Source organism: Gadus macrocephalus, chromosome 6 (genome assembly GCF_031168955.1).
Source record: "Gadus macrocephalus chromosome 6, ASM3116895v1".
In the NCBI taxonomy this organism is placed as follows: Eukaryota; Metazoa; Chordata; class Actinopteri; order Gadiformes; family Gadidae; genus Gadus; species Gadus macrocephalus.
Window position 1 is genome coordinate 21761144 of NC_082387.1, and position 17458 is coordinate 21778601.

The 17458-nt window shown below is 45.5% G+C and overlaps 1 protein-coding gene across 1 annotated transcript; it reads left to right on the top strand.

Annotated features, from left to right (window-relative positions):
• The first annotated feature begins 5157 nt into the window (after positions 1–5157).
• Positions 5158–16993, top strand: adgrd1 (adhesion G protein-coupled receptor D1). The gene is made up of 13 exons (XM_060055014.1): positions 5158–5469; positions 6755–6828; positions 7477–7600; positions 10116–10219; positions 10933–11044; positions 11499–11652; positions 12981–13047; positions 13375–13441; positions 13570–13661; positions 13758–13884; positions 15290–15331; positions 15422–15514; positions 15620–16993. Exons 1-13 carry the CDS (start codon positions 5449–5451, stop codon positions 15713–15715), a joined length of 1173 nt encoding a protein of 390 aa, XP_059910997.1. The 5' UTR covers positions 5158–5448; the 3' UTR covers positions 15716–16993.
• Positions 16994–17458: the final 465 nt, after the last annotated feature.

Consider the following 17458-nt stretch of genomic DNA (forward strand, 5'->3'; position numbering starts at 1 on the left):
CATCTCCTACTCTCTCACACACACACACACACACACACACACACACACACACACACACACACACACACACACACACACACACACACACACACACACACACACACACACACACACACTCACACATTCACAGTCACATGATTATGAGCCAGCGTGTTGATCAATTACAGATGGCGGTCTCGCAGTCACTGGTCTCGACTCTCCAGAAGTATTGCATCCAGAGTTTCACTAAACCACCACCAGTCCCATGCTTTTGCTACCCCCGTCGTCACTTGATCCCTACGAGCTGCACCACACCGACGGTAGAAACAGCAACATCCACTACACCAACCACGCCTCCCACAACTGTGGTCCTGCCATTTCTCGCTTGGTCCCGTTCAGTCACTGTATGAAACCCTTGACTCCTCAGAGACAGGCGACACATGGAGATTTCTGAGTTCCCTAACACTTTTAAATTCATGGCTGGTCCGCAGAGTGAAGAAGCCTTGAATCCCCCCCCCCCACCCTGCTGTGGTTGTGCCATGAACCTGCCCACCCAAACCCATAATGCCCCCCCCCCCCCTCCCCCACGCCCAACCCCTGACACAAGCTCCGGCAGCGATTCCATCAAAACAACGGCGAGATGTGCGCAGTTGTTTAATTGGCTGTAATGTTACTTCACACCCTCTCAGGCCTTTCAGCACTCTCTGCGTTGTTTTGGGTCTGCAGAACCACAGCTGCATGGCTCGCTACACGTCCCCTGGTAGCATGACATCACCCCGGCCTCTCGCTCCTCTCTGTGTCCCCGCGCTCGGCTGTGGCTGCGGCCTGCTTTCTCTACATGTGGTTCATGGAGCACATGGGGTTTAACTGGGTTCTATTTATCTGGGGCCGTATTCACAAAGCATTTCATCTTACCGCTAGGAGTGCTCCTAACTCGCGCTAAAACATTTTACGTAGGAGTTTTTTTCTTAAAAGTTATTCACAAAGCCGCTGAGACCTACTCTTACTAAGGATGAATCTCTAAGAGTGAACTAAGAGTGAAGCGCCGTTGCTATGGATTACGTCGATTCTCGTCAGTGCGGTGATTGGTTGTTCAGACGAGCCCACTAAATCACCGAAAAACAAGGAAATAGCCTAGGCTAGAAAGGAATTCCTATTAAGTACGGTAGTTATAGTGCAGTTAGCAGAATACACTCATGATGACAAGTTTGTGCAGACCACGATAATGATATATTATATATATATGATAAATTTTATTAACTACACAAATGTGTGTTGACTGATTTGTGCCAAGGTGTTTACCTAAAACGTGTATTCACAAAGTGATCCCTAAATGCCAGTCCACTCGGTTCCACACGGCAAAATTCATTGTCATGTTGATCGCCATCATCATCATCATCATCATCATCATCATCGTGGTCATCGTCCTCTTCATCGTCGTCATCATCATCATCATCATCGTCTGGCTGTGGAATGTTTCTCCGCTTGCAGAGATTGTGTAGAATGGCACATACAGTGATGACTGCTTGCCCTCTCTGGGGTGAGGCGTATTTCGCCGTGGAGGACATGAAACCATGAAACCCAAATCCTCTCTCCACAACATTTCGAGTATGTTTGTGTGCTCTAACATATATGGAGGAACACAGTAAACAATAATAAATATGGATTCAACAAATAAAAGGCGTCAAAGAGCCAATACGATGTGTTTTACGCATAGGACTAAGCGTAATCTGCGTAATCACCTGCATGTTATACTTTAACTGTGCTCCTGGTTGTGGATTGAGGTAGGGTGTCAAGAGCCACGTCTTGCAGGGATAGCCACTGTCACCCAGCAAGTGACACCCAACTGGTACATAGTGCCTCTCAAAAAGCTGCCTCAGACCGCTCTCCATTAAAATGCGCGAATCATGGGTAGCTCCAGGCCACTTTGTAACAACATCCAGTAGGCTATGTTAAAATGTGCATCAAAAACAACCTGCGTGTTGATGTAATGCATTTTCTTCCTATTGACGAACACGTCCTCATCTTTTGATGGCGCATTATTTTTATGTGTGTCCCGTCAATAGCACCGACCACACCGGGCATACTACCTGCAATTGCCATGAAGTTGGCTTTGATACTATTGTAGAATGTCCCAAGGAAACCGGATAAACTGTTGGATGATATATGGTCTAGAGAGCGCGTTGATAGTTTGGTTTATGGCACGGCTGACTGATGGTTGTGATATTCCTAAATCGTCGGCATTTCAAAATTGCATTTTCCCTGTCGCTAAATAACGTAGTGTTGCCAAACATTTTATTTCAGGACTAATCAGATTATTCCTGTTAGTCTGGGATGTTATTGCATCCCGCACTAACTCCACAACAAGTTTAATACCCTCACGATTTAGCCTATATCTCTTCATTAACTCAAAGTCTTCAATGGTCTCCAAAACATTTAGTCTCGCAGCCATTTTACGATTCTTTGTGAATAGGTCTTACTGAGTCCTCTTGAGGACTTTTAAGCTCTCCTAGACTTAGGTGCTACTTTTAGGCCTAAAATACTTTGTGAATTGCTCTTAGTGAAAAAATTAGGAGTCCTAAATTATTATATCCCATTATTTTTAGGAGTTACTCCTAAATTCGCCAGTTTAGGACCTACTTTTAGCCCTAAGATCCTTTGTGAATACGGCCCCTGATGTACAGTATATATACTGTACATCAGGGGCCGTATTCACATATACATTATTGACATACATATATACCTATATATAGATTGTGAATTAGATCAACTGGTATGTATATTTATACGTAATAAACGTTTGTATTAAGGGAGGACTGATGTCTGTGTGCATGAGACGTGAACCCGATACTGTGTATTTTCAGCCTTTTGTTGCCAAGCCATTTGATCGTGTATATATATATATATATATATACCGTATGGGACTCCCCTAAACATACAGAGAAAACCAGGCGTTTTCATGACCTTTCTCATCAGCGGTGTCCATCGGCTGTCTGGAATACATTATGTGCCATGTCTAATGCGATCTGTCAAGTCAGAAAGCCGACGTCTCAATCCGGCTAACTCAATAACCCTGCTTTTGTGTGTCGTAAACACTTAGTCACGGAGGGACGGTCGTTGTAGTTTTAATGAAAGTGGCTTCGTGAGGGTGATTAACTGTAGGGTTGCATTTCATGGCCACTATGATTCCTGCTGGCAGTCGTGTTGTTCTGAGATGATATCAGCACCACATGCAGTTTTTTTGGAATTGCGATCCAGAGAGCACTTTGGCTTTCCCGCAAATTTGGGGAAAATTTAAATGTCCATTAGAAAAAAAGGAAACTTAATTTCTCATGCACTCAACAGAATTGTTGAGTGCTCATCTGATATTTCAAGCCTCTGAAGATGTTTTGTTTAAGTACAACTCGGATTTGTATTGTGTTGAAAAATATGTCTCAGGCTACATTGTCTTTCATCCGTGAAGTTCATTCAAATAGTCTATAATGTAGAACAAAAAGAGGGTAGGGAGGAATTGCGTCTGGCTTTGAGTCTGGCTTGAGTCTGGCTTTATATGTGGCTGTGTGTGTGTGTGTGTGTGTGTGTGTGTGTGTGTGTGTGTGTGTGTGTGTGTGTGTGTGTGTGTGTGTGTGTGTGTGTGTGTGTGTGTGTGTGTGTGTGTGAGTGTGTGCGTGTGTGCGTGTGTGCGTGCGTGTGTGCGTGCGTGTGTGCACACATGCTTTTGCGTACATGTTTTTGCATGTTTGTGTGTTTGTGTGCGTGTGTCTGTGTTTGTGTGTGTGCCTCTGTGTGTGTATGTGTGTGGGCCTCTGTGTGTGTGTGTGTGTGTGTGTGTGTGTGTGTGTGTGTGTGTGTGTGTGTGTGTGTGTGTGTGTGTGTGTGTGTGTGTGTGTGTGTGTAAGTGGGAAAATGCCTTAGCATGTTGGCACTGCATGCTGACACTCTATCTGTTGCCTTGCCCGTATTCTAACCATTTGGAAAGCTACACTGTGGCTCGTCCCAGTATCTCCCCGGGGCTTTGGATGAGGAGAGACATTCGATGTCAGAGCTGGGTACAGCTACTCTAACCACAGAGGGGGCTGATCGCACCAGCTCTGTCACTCACAGGGCTGTCTGTCTGACGGACACTCCGACAGGGTCCAACGGCTTAACACTAGCTGCTCTCTTTTGTCATGGAGGGATTACACGCAGATGGGACAGGAAGAATGCCACGGATTCTCCGCCCAAACCTTCCCAACCGCTTTTAAGGGATGAACGATGCCTTCGAAACCCATATGCTTTAGATCAACCGGATGGATATGCCCCTCCCACCAGCAGCCAACCGGTCGGCAAGGCAGAAAATGGGTCTGCAGTCACGGCGTGTCTGTTTGCCATCACAGGGCTGGAGGCGAGCGAGAGGAACGCGGAGCCATTAGCTGAGAGCATATCGTCAGCCAGCTGCTCACAACCCGGGCTCTGCTTCAAATCTCCCCTTACCCTCGATATTTTTTATGCAACGCTGTGCCACAGGACAGGCATGTCGACCTCACAGAGGGGTCCCCTCCCCGCTGCCAGGTCCCCTTAATCGTTAACAGCCTATACCTTCACAGCTGGTTCTGCTTACGTCCCGCACCTGAGTCGATGCAGTCATCTCAATGCAGCATTTTCCTATATGTGTGTGTGTGTGTGTGTGTGTGTGTGTGTGTGTGTGTGTGTGTGTGTGTGTGTGTGTGTGTGTGTGTGTGTGTGTGTGTGTGTGTGTGTGTGTGTGTGTGTGTGTGTGTGTGTGTGTCTGCGTGTGTGTGTGTGCGTGTGCGCGTGTGTGTGTGCGTGTGCGCGCGTGTGTGTGTGTGTGTTTGCGTGTAAGCGGGTGTGTAATTTAACTCCCTTTGTTCGTGAAACCCATGGAGGGGGGGGGGGGGGGTTCAATGTGCATTCTAACACTCACAAGTGACATGGGGATTCGCATCCCTGTCCTGAAATACTGGCCTTGCCAGACACACAGTCGCTACAGATGACTTCAGGCCAAGCGCCACTCCACACTTATGTGACGATCTGATTTGTATGCACCCTTCCTTTTTCGCAGACTTTATTATTGTATTTCAATCCAGTGACTATGATGAGTTTATGGGATTCAGTGTTGACGGACTTCCTGTACTCGATGTAGATGACGAGTAGCCTGGCTATTACCGGACCAAGCCAATCGTAGAACTGCATGTTGGTCTGGGGAAGCTGCCGTCATTATCTTCAGCACAAGAGGCGTGATCAACGGGCCTAGTTCAACTGACTCTGTACGCGATTGGCTGCTTACCGTCGCTTCCCTGTCGTCATTGTGTTAAACCAGCCAATAGCGCGCCAAGGGGAAAAGCCAGCTTGGTGATTGGCTCCCGCAAAAATGAATCGGAAGCAGAAAGAAATGTATTGCTCTTCTCCAGACCCTTGTGCAGAGAGAACTCAATTCGCCGGAAGAATGGGCGGAGCTACCCAGGCTAGATGACGAGTTCAGTGGTTGTGGTGAGTTGAGGCAGGATTTGAAAGAGAATGGTATGAAGGAGAGTGAGGAGCAAGCGATATGCCGTCCTCGACCATGCTCATACCTGCACAAACATAACATAACATAACATCGACCCATTCCAAGTCACTGCAGGGTGACTTTGCCCCAGGAAGCAGTGCTACTCGATGTACGAGAGAGCGAGGCCGGTCCCTGTCGGGGGGGTTGGAAGCTGTGTGCATACGATGCCCAATCGGCCCCTTGATCTAGCCCCTGTCCCTTCTCTCTATGGGTGGATTGACCAGGAGGCCTGCAGAGGCTGCCTTGGAGGAGATAGGACAGAGTAAGAGCAGCTCTTGTGTTACGACGAGGGCTACGACGTATTGAGCCGCTATGAATCATGGAGCCGATGAGACCAGGAATTAGACAGACCTGCCGTCAGTCGCACTCCTCTCTCTCTCCCTCTCTCTCTCTCTCTCTCTCTCTCTCTCTCTCTCTCTCTCTCTCTCTCTGACTCTCACATTTTCCAGGAGGAAACGGGGGAAGACGGTCGATCTCAACATACACTTATCCGGCCTCAGGCGTCTGGGCCTCTGGGCCAATCAGGAGAGGCGTGTCACCGCTACGGCTACTGGCTCTCTCACTGTTTGTTTTCTACGGATGACATATCCGGGGAAAGGAGGGACAGCGTTAATTCAAACCCCCTCCGCCATGCCCTGATTAACAGATTCTTGCTCTTTAGCCATTAGATCACTGTCCCCTGGGGAGAGGCCAAATGGCATATTAAGGAATTGTTTGGAAGAAGTGAGTTGTAATCAAATCAAACCGTTGAAGGCGCTAGGCGCAGCATACTCTGCCGTGGTACTAATCACCTTCGCACCTCCCTGCGCCAGTTCCCTTCCCTCTCTCTTGTTTTGTCCTGATCTCTGGCGAGTTGAGCACCCTTTCAGATGTTGCACAGCAACAGAGCGGCGATGGTTCTGCGTTGGGACGGTGTGTTTTATACGGCGAGTTTAAAACACACAAGTCTCTGTTTTAAACCTCAATCAAGCTGTCATGCCTGGCATGTGGATCAAACCAAGAAAGAAGGGGAGAAGAAATAATAAGAAACCGAGAAACCAAGAAACCAAGAACGAAAGAAGAAAGAAAGAATGGAGGAAAAATGGGAATGAATAAATAACTAAATAAATACATTTTCAATTAAATGTCCAAATTGTATTGATTAACTGAACCAAGGCATGCAGTAAATCCTCTGCTGTCGGCTGCTATTTTATAACGGTCTGTGTTTGTATAATTTTCTCTTTTTAGACCAAAGACCAAGAGGAACAAGCCGTCAATCAGAGCAACAAAGTCTTCCTCTATTGTGCCTTCTTAGATTATAGGTGAGTCCCTGTCACTTTGCACAAAGCACCAAGTCCAGCATGCTCCCATTATGCCCCCCAGATGAAAGGTCCCCAAATAACCAATACAATGAATTCAAAGTAGAGCACTACAGTCCAAAGTCTTACCAAAATGAACGCACAGTAAAAGGCTAAAAACTTAAAAAACAAAAGTACTTGTAGTCTCTCAAATAACGCTCTTTAAGAATTCTTGGTGTCAATTGCTGAGATGGATAGTGTAAGGCACAGCATTGCATCCTGAGCTATGGTGTGCAAGGCGGCTCTCTCTGTGAAAACACGGCATTCACATCAGCACAGCCAAGCGGCGGGTTAGAAAGCATAAATCATTTCAAGAGTGTTTTACTTGGACTCAGGATGCTTCCTCCCTCTGCTCCAAAAAAAGGGGAATTATTGGATTGTCCTGTCACAGATTAAACGCAGTGGAACACATATCCGTGCTCATCCAGTAACTGCCCGCCTCACATGTTTCCCATTGTTCTCTGTGTTTGCAGGGAAAAGAGGTTCATTTGTCTTGTGCTTTTTCTTGGCCTTTCTCAGCTTAATGCATGAGAACATTTCTTAAGATGATATGAGTATTGAATCAACGTTTCTCACTCGTTACCATGGTTATTGTCTCCTCTGCATCTCCAGTTCAAAGGAGGGAGTGTGGTCCAATCAGGGCTGCGTGCGTTCGGGTGGAAACGTGAACTTCTCCGTGTGTCTGTGTAACCACCTGACCAACTTCGCCATCCTGATGCAGGTCGTGCCCGTTAAGGTAGGACATATTTTCCGGGGTTCCACGCGATAACAACGAAAAACAAAGAAAACCAAACACGAAAACAGAATGTTCTTGATTTGATTGGATGCCCTCCAGGCAAAACTTATGTATACATCTGGAAGACTTTTCTTAATCCCCCCCAAATGTGTATTGGTGATTTCTGGTGATTTCGTCTTCTTCATTGGACGAAGAAGCCTGTAAATCCAGAGATGATGGGGACTAGAGGCTGCTGGTAGTGGGGTGGCTAGAGGGATCCCTGGTGAGGTCTGCTCTGCAGTTCCTGCTACAGGAGACAGAGGAACCCAGGACTTGGAGGAGGAGAATGGGATGGAGGACGGCAGCAGAACATTTTTAATGAGACAGTGAGGGTCTTGACTATTGGGGCATAGTTGCACTTTAAGATAGGATTTCACTCGTCAATAAAGGCAAAAGAATCGAATTGGCTGAGTAGAAAGTGGGAGTGGTCTTCACTGACAGCATGAGGATGTTTGAGGGGTGTATTTCCCTCAGCAGCAGTAACAGTGCTGGTGCCTTTGATGTCTACCCCAGTTTGACTAAGGGTTTGACTAAGGCAAACGGGTACACTGATCACCTCTTGAAAGATGCAAATGGGGAAACCCCGGTCCCTATGAGGGTTGGATAATGTGGGAACATGGGCAGACATGATATGAACAAATGCTCCACTGAATCAATACAGGGCAAAGAGCCACATTCATTGCAATAATAGAACAATGCAATCAAGATCAATCAACGCAGGAATAAGCACCTGAACTTGCCTTTCGCAGTCGTGTTTGGCTCCCTGCTGGGTCACTGCTTACTGGAGAGTGAAATGCACCAAGGTGTAAGGCATTGGGGAGGCAGCAGTACATACAAGTAGACCATGCTCTGGGTCCTAGTGTGTTCCTCACTAGTCTGATCACTGGACTGGGGTGAGGGGTTTTGGGGGGAAAGGAGTGGTGTATCATCACATGGCGACCCACCTTGCTGATTTTGGAGGACATCTCTGCAGGGCAAGATGCACGTCTCAATGTGGATCTGTGCTCTGGCTGAGCGGAGTTGGGGGACCCTGAGCGGCGTTGGGGGACCCCGAGCGGCGTTGGGGGACCCCGAGCGGCGTTGGGGGACCCCGAGCGGCGTTGCTAGTCCTCGTGTCTTCATGAGGAGCAGCTCTGTGGAATACCAGAATGGTGTGCTGCTGCCTTAAGCTCCCCAGAGGAGTCGGTCTCTCTCCTCACAAAGGAGGCGGTTTTTGTCTTATTAAGTCGGACACATGGTATCTGCTGTTCCTCATGCAATCAAATGGAAATCAGGAACAACTTCAAGCCACAGCAGTTTCCCTTTTTTTACTGTTCACTCGTATTTATCTGACGGTTCTGCAAAGCACGTTTGCCAACGGCAGGTGCCAGAGGCCAGACTTCCCTGCCGGCTGCTGTCACCACCACAGTGTTTTGGTTTCATCCTCTCTTCACTGTTGTCCAGACTCTCAGCACTGTGCTACGGCCGTGACTTGCAGATGGTGTCCCTAAATAGGAAAAAAAGAGGGCCTTTCGGTGTGGGTTCTGTGTTTGGGTAGCAGAGGTCCGTCTGAGTCTATACTTTCCACGAGCTGCTCTCTAATTAGTGGAGGGCCCGGTTCCTCAGCTGCAAAATCCCTAGGGCCCCCCCTACTGCACAGCCCCTAATGACAGGGAGGGTTCATGGGGAATCAAAACCAGATCCTCGTAGCAGCCTGGATGGAATCCCCCCCCCCCCCCCCCCCTCCCAGCAGAAGACACCTTTACCTTAATCTACTGATACCAGATGGGAAATCTGGGATCAGAGAGGATTAGCCACACATTTAACAAGTCTTCTGAAGAACAAAATTATAATATGTATTGCTTAATGTGTTATTAACCCCAACAATGATTTTAGAATTTTCTAATAAAAAAGGTTATGTATATATATATATATATATATATACATAACAAAAGCATTAGATCATGTAAGATGCAAGAGCGAAACCATTCAAAACAAAAAGCAACCGAGCTCCTTAATATGTTTTTTTCAGAAAGCTTTCATTTTTTCTTTCATTCTTCTCAACTTTATTACAATGACATGATGTCAGACAGTAATGAGGGTCACTAACACGGTGATCAGCATCCATCTCATCAAGACCACTTTATGTTTCCTGGCCACCCCGTCTTCTAGTGAACACTAAAGGAAACATGGCAGAGCCTCTGGAATAGAGTATGGCAGGGAGAGTCTAACCTTAATCACTTACTTCTGTACATCTTGGAAAGGGCGCGTAATATTAAGGCCCAAAGTGTAGCGATGCTTCTAGGCTCCCTTCCGGCCTACAGAGGTCGCTGCTTCCTTAATTGCATTCTGGCTCATCTCCAGAGTTCTGGCTTCACTTGTGGTTTATATCATGGCGGATTGCTTAAAAGATCGACTCGTAAACAAGATAATGATGTGTTTATACTTTATTGCTATGTATAATTTGTCGTTTTGTTTGTTTTTTATTTGTGCACAGCTTAGTGAGGTCCACCAGGTGGCACTGTCCATCATCGGCTACATCGGTTGCTCCATCTCCATCTTCTGTCTCGCAATTACTCTGGTCACTTTTGCAATCCTGTCGTGAGTACAGTCGCATCATTTGCATCTATTTCATTGATCTACATTTGATCCTTCAGCTTCCTCATTATTCATAATTATTTATTGTTCATAACTTTAGTATTTTTATTTTTGGGACTTTACATTGGTTTGGCTTGTATCCATGGCGCCATCATGCCTTATGGAGCAGAATGACTTTCAAACATGAACATGCAAAACAGATTTCAATTGACTTACTACCTCAGTGTGTGTGGCTGCAAAGCCTTTTTATTGATAAGAACCGATTTAATGGATGTGTGTTGTTTTTACACAGATTTTATTGATTTTGGCTTATACTGTGCTTTTATTAAAGTGCGTTTGTACAGTGTTTTGCAGTGATTGTATATGGTCTTGATCGCATATGAACTCTACATATGAACATGGACACTGATTATGACTATCTAAACTGCCAGAGCTAAGAGAGTCAGAGCAGAATCCCTGTCTAGTTACCGTTTGTCCAGCGTTGTATCCTCTCTCCCCTGGTTCTGCTTCTCTTCAGACTGTGAGAGTTATCATGACGCTTGAGGATTTCGAGCCTTCAATCGACATGACCATGAGCACAGCCGTGGTCTGACTGTGGATGATTTAGTCAGGGTGTGCAGAGCTCTCCTCTGTCTACTGAAGAGACATCCATGGGGTCGGACAGGAGGCCCAGTACTCCGGCTTGAGGGACCTGACTACTCTGCTCTTGTTTGCAGGTCGGTGAGCACCATCCGTAACCAGCGCTACCACATCCACGCCAACCTGTCCTTCGCCATCCTGGTGGCTGAGATCCTGCTGCTCATCAGCTCTCGCTTCGAGCCCGGCACGGTACGTTTCTCCTCCCTGGAGCTGCTTTATCCTCCTCTACTCCTCCCCTATCCCCTATTCCTCTTCCCTTACCCCCCCTATCATCCTCCCCTCTACTCCTCTTCCTCCCCTATCCTCCTTCCTTCTACTCCTCTTCCTCCCCTCCTCCCCTTACCAAGCATTGAGTTCATCACCCCAGCCAGAAATAAAGGTGATTCATCTTCTTCATGTGCGTGTGTGTGAATGTTTGTGGTTGCCTTTATGTTTCTTTGTGCGTGCTGTTATGACCGTGCGTGTCTGTGTGTGATTGTGCATATTTTCCTATTTGTACGTGTGTTTGTGTGTGTGTGTGTGTGTGTGTGTGTGTGTGTGTGTGTGTGTGTGTGTGTGTGTGTGTGTGTGTGTGCGTGTGTGAACGTGCGTTTTGTGTGTGTCTTTGTCTGTTTCTGTGTGGGTGCGTGCCTCTGCGATCCAGCTGCCCTGTAAGGTGATGGCGGTCCTGCTGCACTTCTTCTTCCTGAGTGCGTTCTCCTGGATGCTGGTGGAGGGCCTCCACCTCTACAGCATGGTGGTGAAGGTGTTCGGCTCCGAGGGCAGCAAACACCTGTACTACTACGCCATTGGCTGGGGTACGCCCACCGCCACCCGCTAACCAAATGATATACGTATAGATAATAACCAAGAATGATAACGATAACAATGTTAATTATATATTGGAATTTAGCAAAGGAATATACAAAGGATCGTTTTCTTTTTCCGTTATTTGTCAGTAACCGCGGCGAAAGCATCTCGCAACTCACAGGAGCCACTTCCCCTCAAACCGACTCCTTCTTAAACGCACACGTATCACTTAAATCATTATTTCGGTATCAAACAATGACTCTTATTTGACTTGTCTGCGCTCGTACCATTGCCGTGCCTAAGTGGACAGACCCGGGTTCAGCTAATACACATTGAACGCATCACGCTGAGCTTCCCTGCTCGCTCTCTCCTCCTCCGCACACTGAAACAATTAGTGGAAATAAGATCTCCCTCATATGAGTAACCGGATTTTCTGCCAAAGTAGTTCTTTCTCGTCGTGGGCCAACTGCAAAACCCAATGCCGGATACACACACACACGTTTGATGGAAAGCAATCATTTTGTCATTAATGGTTCCCGCTGTTTTGCAACAATGAATCTCAGAGAGTTTTTCGTTTAATTTCCTCTTTCAAAGTAAAAGTATCTCTTTTTTATCTGGTAATGTTCAATGAGAGGTGGAGCACGGGTCAGGTCGCAGCAAAAAGGAGCTGTGAACGTCTGTGATGTATTAAGAGTTCTCTATAGATAGATAAATAGTGGAGAACGTGGAGAACGTGGAGAGCACTGGAGAACGTGTTACAACAAAGACCTGGGTCAAGCACAATTAGCACGGACATCTCTGACTTTGTTTCAGTTTATATATATTCCCAGATGGATAGGGGCAAGACCCTCTAAAGCCATTTAAGGAACACCGTAATGTTCAGGCAACCCTCCAAACCACACCTATCTATCTGGCATGCTTAAAACAATAGAAAAAACAAAGACACCGTTATTTATTTGGAAATACGACTTTATAATAACAAACTTTTGTGTTGCTATGGCGATAACCGTGGGTCTGAACAGAGCAAACATCACATTGTTACATGAGGACCATTGATGGTGACAACTTGATGCTCTTTAACAGCGTCCTTCAATTCCAATTTGCAGCACATATTGGAGTATAATGCCAAATGTTATGCACACAATATTTAACAACTCTTTGACTCTCTTTCCATTTAAAAATGTAACAAAAATTAATAAACAATATAAACACTAACAATTACAATATGGCATCTTGACCTTTGTGCTTGGCCCCCTAAATATGATGACTGTGATTCTTTGCTGATGAAGTTGACCATCAAACAGCGACAACCATCTCTGCATGTCTCCCCCTACAGGCTGTCCTCTGGTGATCTGTGTGGTCTCCATGACCTCGTCCATGACCAGCTACGGAGAAGTTGATAAGTAAATAAGTTGATCTGTATGCACAAACAACAGTTCTGGCATGAAGAGCCTCAGTTCACGTCTGACCCTTGATACTCCAGTAATAACCATCAAACTGGAACTGGGTTGAACCATTTCCCCCTAATTAGTTTACATCAGTCATTTGTCACTAAACATCAGACACACAAGACATTATCCGTGTTTACAGCATGACTCAATACACTGGACATTGAGACGTGCGCTACGCACTTTTCTACCGCAGCTACCGTAGCTATAACTGCAACTGGAAATGGAGCCATTAGCGGTCGATAATGGCTGGTCTTGAACCTTCCCCCTGCTCTCTTTCAGCTGTTGGCTGTCTCTGACGAACGGAGCCATCTGGGCCTTTGTGGCCCCAGCACTTTTTGTCATTGTGGTGAGAAAGGCCCATTTCAAATGTTACAACATTTTATTCTGTTTGACTCAGTCTTGGCTTGGTTTACCGTTCCACACGTGTCCACATGGTGTGGTCTAACGCAGGCGATGCGTGTGTTCTCTGTCTAGGTCAACATTGGCATCCTGATTTCTGTTACACGTATCATATCTCGCATTAGCACAGAGAGCTACAAGGTTCACGGAGATGCCAACGCTGTCAGGTGAGTTCCCCTGAACATGGACGTTGCTCTGAATGGTGTTGATTCCGACCACAGACATGGCCGTGACCTTCCTCTTTCCCCCTGCTGCCTGTGTAGGCTCACTGCCAAGGCGGTGGCCGTGCTGCTGCCTATCCTGGGCATCTCCTGGATCTTTGGCGTTCTCACCGTCAACACACATTCCCTGGCGTTCCTCTACATCTTCGCCGTGTTTAACTCATTACAAGTAAGGAGTTTTGATGGGGTGTTTGCTGGAAAATTAATTAGGTATTCACAGTGTGGATACCTACGGTATTTGTTATTTTAGGCTTTGGGTGTTATTATTCCGGATTGGTAGTGCTTATTTCTCAGCGGTGGACTTTATATACATATCCCCAGTAAGCAGGTCATGATAAAGTTTGGTTCCGAAATTCCGATAGGGGGCACTATAATTCACGGTTAAAGTGATTCGCTCGGCATATCTGCCCGAAAGACTCAGAAAATTGGTGTACATGCCATATTTTGCAGGGCTCTGAAGTCTCACGCATTTCAACCCATGCACACGCTCAGACGCCACACTTCGTATTTCTCACAAAGAGAAATTAGCAGGATAGCGCCAACCAACTTGCGCCGCTTGAATAGGTAGGAAGACATCACAGGTGGGCGTGTCCACCTAGATGTGTGACGGATAGATGAGCAACGTTTGCTTCATTCCACTGGATAGGCTGTTAGACTGATCTATCCAGCACACATCTAGGTGGACACGGCCACCTGTGATGTCATAAGGGTCAGATTTCCAAAATGGCTTGTAACGGCTAATCAGCCCACACCTATCAGACAAACTGCCATTGTTGTTCATTTGTATTGCACTCATTATTTCAAAATGGGTAAAGATACAGTAGTCTAAATGAAGGTTGCAATATAGAAATGTTTGTATTGATAGCAGATGGTATTTATTGTCAACCTGATGTAGGGCGTGTACGGTGATATTGTTTGGCCGTTGATGTATGCAGCATCACTTTTTATCCTTCTGAGACTGCCTTCCATGGTTGGTTTTATCTCTAACATTATTCTATCAACACAGACATTTACATCGACCGTCTGGCATTATAGTTGATTTGCCTCGGGTGTAGGCCTACTGTGGAGTGGGTAAGACTGTTTTATTAGCAGGCTAGTATTGCCCGTTGCCGTGCGCTAGCCTAGCACGAGCAAACTCTGCAACTAGAAGGACTGAATGAAATGTGTGGAAAACTGTCTCCAATGATAAAGAACACCAAGGTTAACTTGGGAATCAGCCCCTATGTCCAAAATTCCGAACTACCCCTTAAAGGCAATTGCTCTTAAGCGTAATGCACCACTTCGCCAGCAGGTGGCACAAAATCACACATAAACAGCATCTACTATTAAACCTGTGTGTGTGTGTGTGTGTGTGTGTGTGTGTGTGTGTGTGTGTGTGTGTGTGTGTGTGTGTGTGTGTGTGTGTGTGTGTGTGTGTGTGTGTGTGTGTGTGTGTGTGTGTGTGTGTGTGTGTGTGTGTGTGTGTGTGTGTGTGTGTGTGTGTGTGTGTGTGTTGATAGGCAGTGGGTGGGCTGTGAACACTGCGTGTGACTGCTTGCACTCCTGGTTTATTGTATTCTTGTATTTCTCATCAGGGATTCTTTGTCTTCCTGTTCCACTGTCTCCTGAACTCTGAGGTAAGGAGTTGTCTGTCCCCATTCTCTCTGTACAAATGGTTTATAGAACCCCTCATTGAACGGGACTCATTGTTGGACTTCTTCTTTTAGGTCAGAGCTGCCTTCAAACACAAAACGAAGGTGTGGTCCCTCACCAGCAGCTCCATCCGCAACATCAACGTCAAGCCCTTCAACTCCGACATTGTGAGTGTGGTCAACGGCAGGTTGAATCGGCCAGAACTCAGCCATTGCTTGCAAATCACTAATTCTCCAACCCCCTGTCCTACCCCGTCCTCTTATGACCTCCAGATGAACGGGAACAAGGAAGGGATGACCCCCACCAAGATGAACACGTGGGACAAGAGCACCAACTCTGCGAATCGCATGGACCTCTCGGCCGTCTGAGGAACTCTGGCTCAACGTCGGTTGTCTCTCTGGCGGTCGATGCGAGTGAGGAGCGAACGTGTACAACTGCTAGCATAGACTCAACACTGGCCAGAGTATGGCTACTCATCATTCTTTACCTTATGGTCCACTCAAATGTAGATAGAAAACAAAGCAAAACATATACTAAATAGGAAGGTTCTGGGTGTTGATGGCAGCCGCAGAGGACTGAGCTACGATGTTGTGTTCTCATTTAGAGACTTGGATTGGATCTAAACAATGAAATGAAGAAAAAGAAGAAGAAGAAGAAGAAGTAGAAGAAGAAGAAGAAGAAGAAGAAGAGGGAGGGCATGGGTTTATGCTTTCCCCCACGTAGCCCGCGTCTCTTGTTTGTTTCAGCCAGAGTTTATTTAAGGGCGCTGTGATGCTCTCAGACCTGTACATTACTTCAGTACCATTTTAATAGGGTGGGGATAACAGTGTTTGGCTGACAGGACCATATTCATAGTAGGTAGTGGTAAAGATCTGTTCATGTCTTGAATTGGAGTTAATGAAGGTTTTAAATCCACAATGACACATTGCTTCATTTAATTGGTCTGTTTTAGGCTGCAAAACCAATGTTCTTATGTACAGTATTAATCCATATTTAACAACTTATAAACAATAACTTTGTACTAGTAAATGAAACCAAACATTCCAATGTATTTATTTATTTCAAAATGTATTGTTCCGTATTCTGTCATCCGATATCTGTTAACAACCACACGATTCAGACGCCGTATGTCGTCCGTTGCTGTTTCACAGGTGTGTTCATAGGATCTCTTTGAGAATTTAATTAACTTTGGTATTTTGCAGTACCTCGAATGTTTGTAGACTTCATGTATGATGCTTTTTGGATGGGTAGTACATACTCGGCTGTGTTTCAGATACAGTTCTGTGAATTATGTTTTCAGTTTTCAGCTTGATATGTGGCTCATTTTCATTCGAAAGGAAATAAAATTACACTTAAATATATTTTATATATTGTCCAGAAACTGTGAGATTTTATGGAATTTTTGTTTTACTCTTGATTGATCTTACACTGAATCACCATCATCATGCTTTACTGTAAAATCACTCATGTTCTCACTTCTCATTTCTCTTTTTTATACGTAGGCAAGTTAATATTCAGTGATTGCTTTCAAGTATTTTAGAAAGGGTATTCTATTGTATTTATCAAAACGTTTTTAAGGTACTAGCTAGATTGTTGTTCTGTTTCCTTTGCATTATGTTCATTAAATACTCAAGATAATATGATAATATAGTGTCTTGGCTTTATTAAAGTTCCCTCTCTTTCATACAATACTGCACATTGTTGACCCTTGAATCATGGCTAGGAGTACGTGAACACTGCTGGTGTCAAACCCAGCAGTTTTTTTCGATTTAGGGATTTGAACACTTGCTAACATCTTAGACTTTATGAGGAGAGATAAAGTGTGTGTGTGTGTGTGTGTGTGTGTGTGTGTGTGTGTGTGTGTGTGTGTGTGTGTGTGTGTGTGTGTGTGTGTGTGTGTGTGTGTGTGTGTGTGTGTGTGTGTGTGTGAATAAAGTAAAGGTACATTATTTGGAAAAATATATAAGTTATGCATATATATCATACTAAAACATATATGAAATGTATTCAATAAAATAAATATTGAAATATAAGAGGAGAAGGGGTCGGTTGATGGAGAGCGAGGAGTTGACGAATGGGATGGGTGCACCTAAATCCCTCAACATCCTGCA

What these genes read in the sequence shown, in the direction of transcription:
- adgrd1 (XM_060055014.1), top strand. Translation starts at nt 5,449, where the DNA reads ATGACGAGTTCAGTGGTTGTG. An exon ending in AGCTACGGAGAAGTTGATAA is followed by an intron (nt 13,048 to 13,374) that starts GTAAATAAGTTG and finishes GCTCTCTTTCAG; the next exon opens with CTGTTGGCTGTCTCTGACGA. An exon ending in GGAGATGCCAACGCTGTCAG is followed by an intron (nt 13,662 to 13,757) that starts GTGAGTTCCCCT and finishes CTGCCTGTGTAG; the next exon opens with GCTCACTGCCAAGGCGGTGG.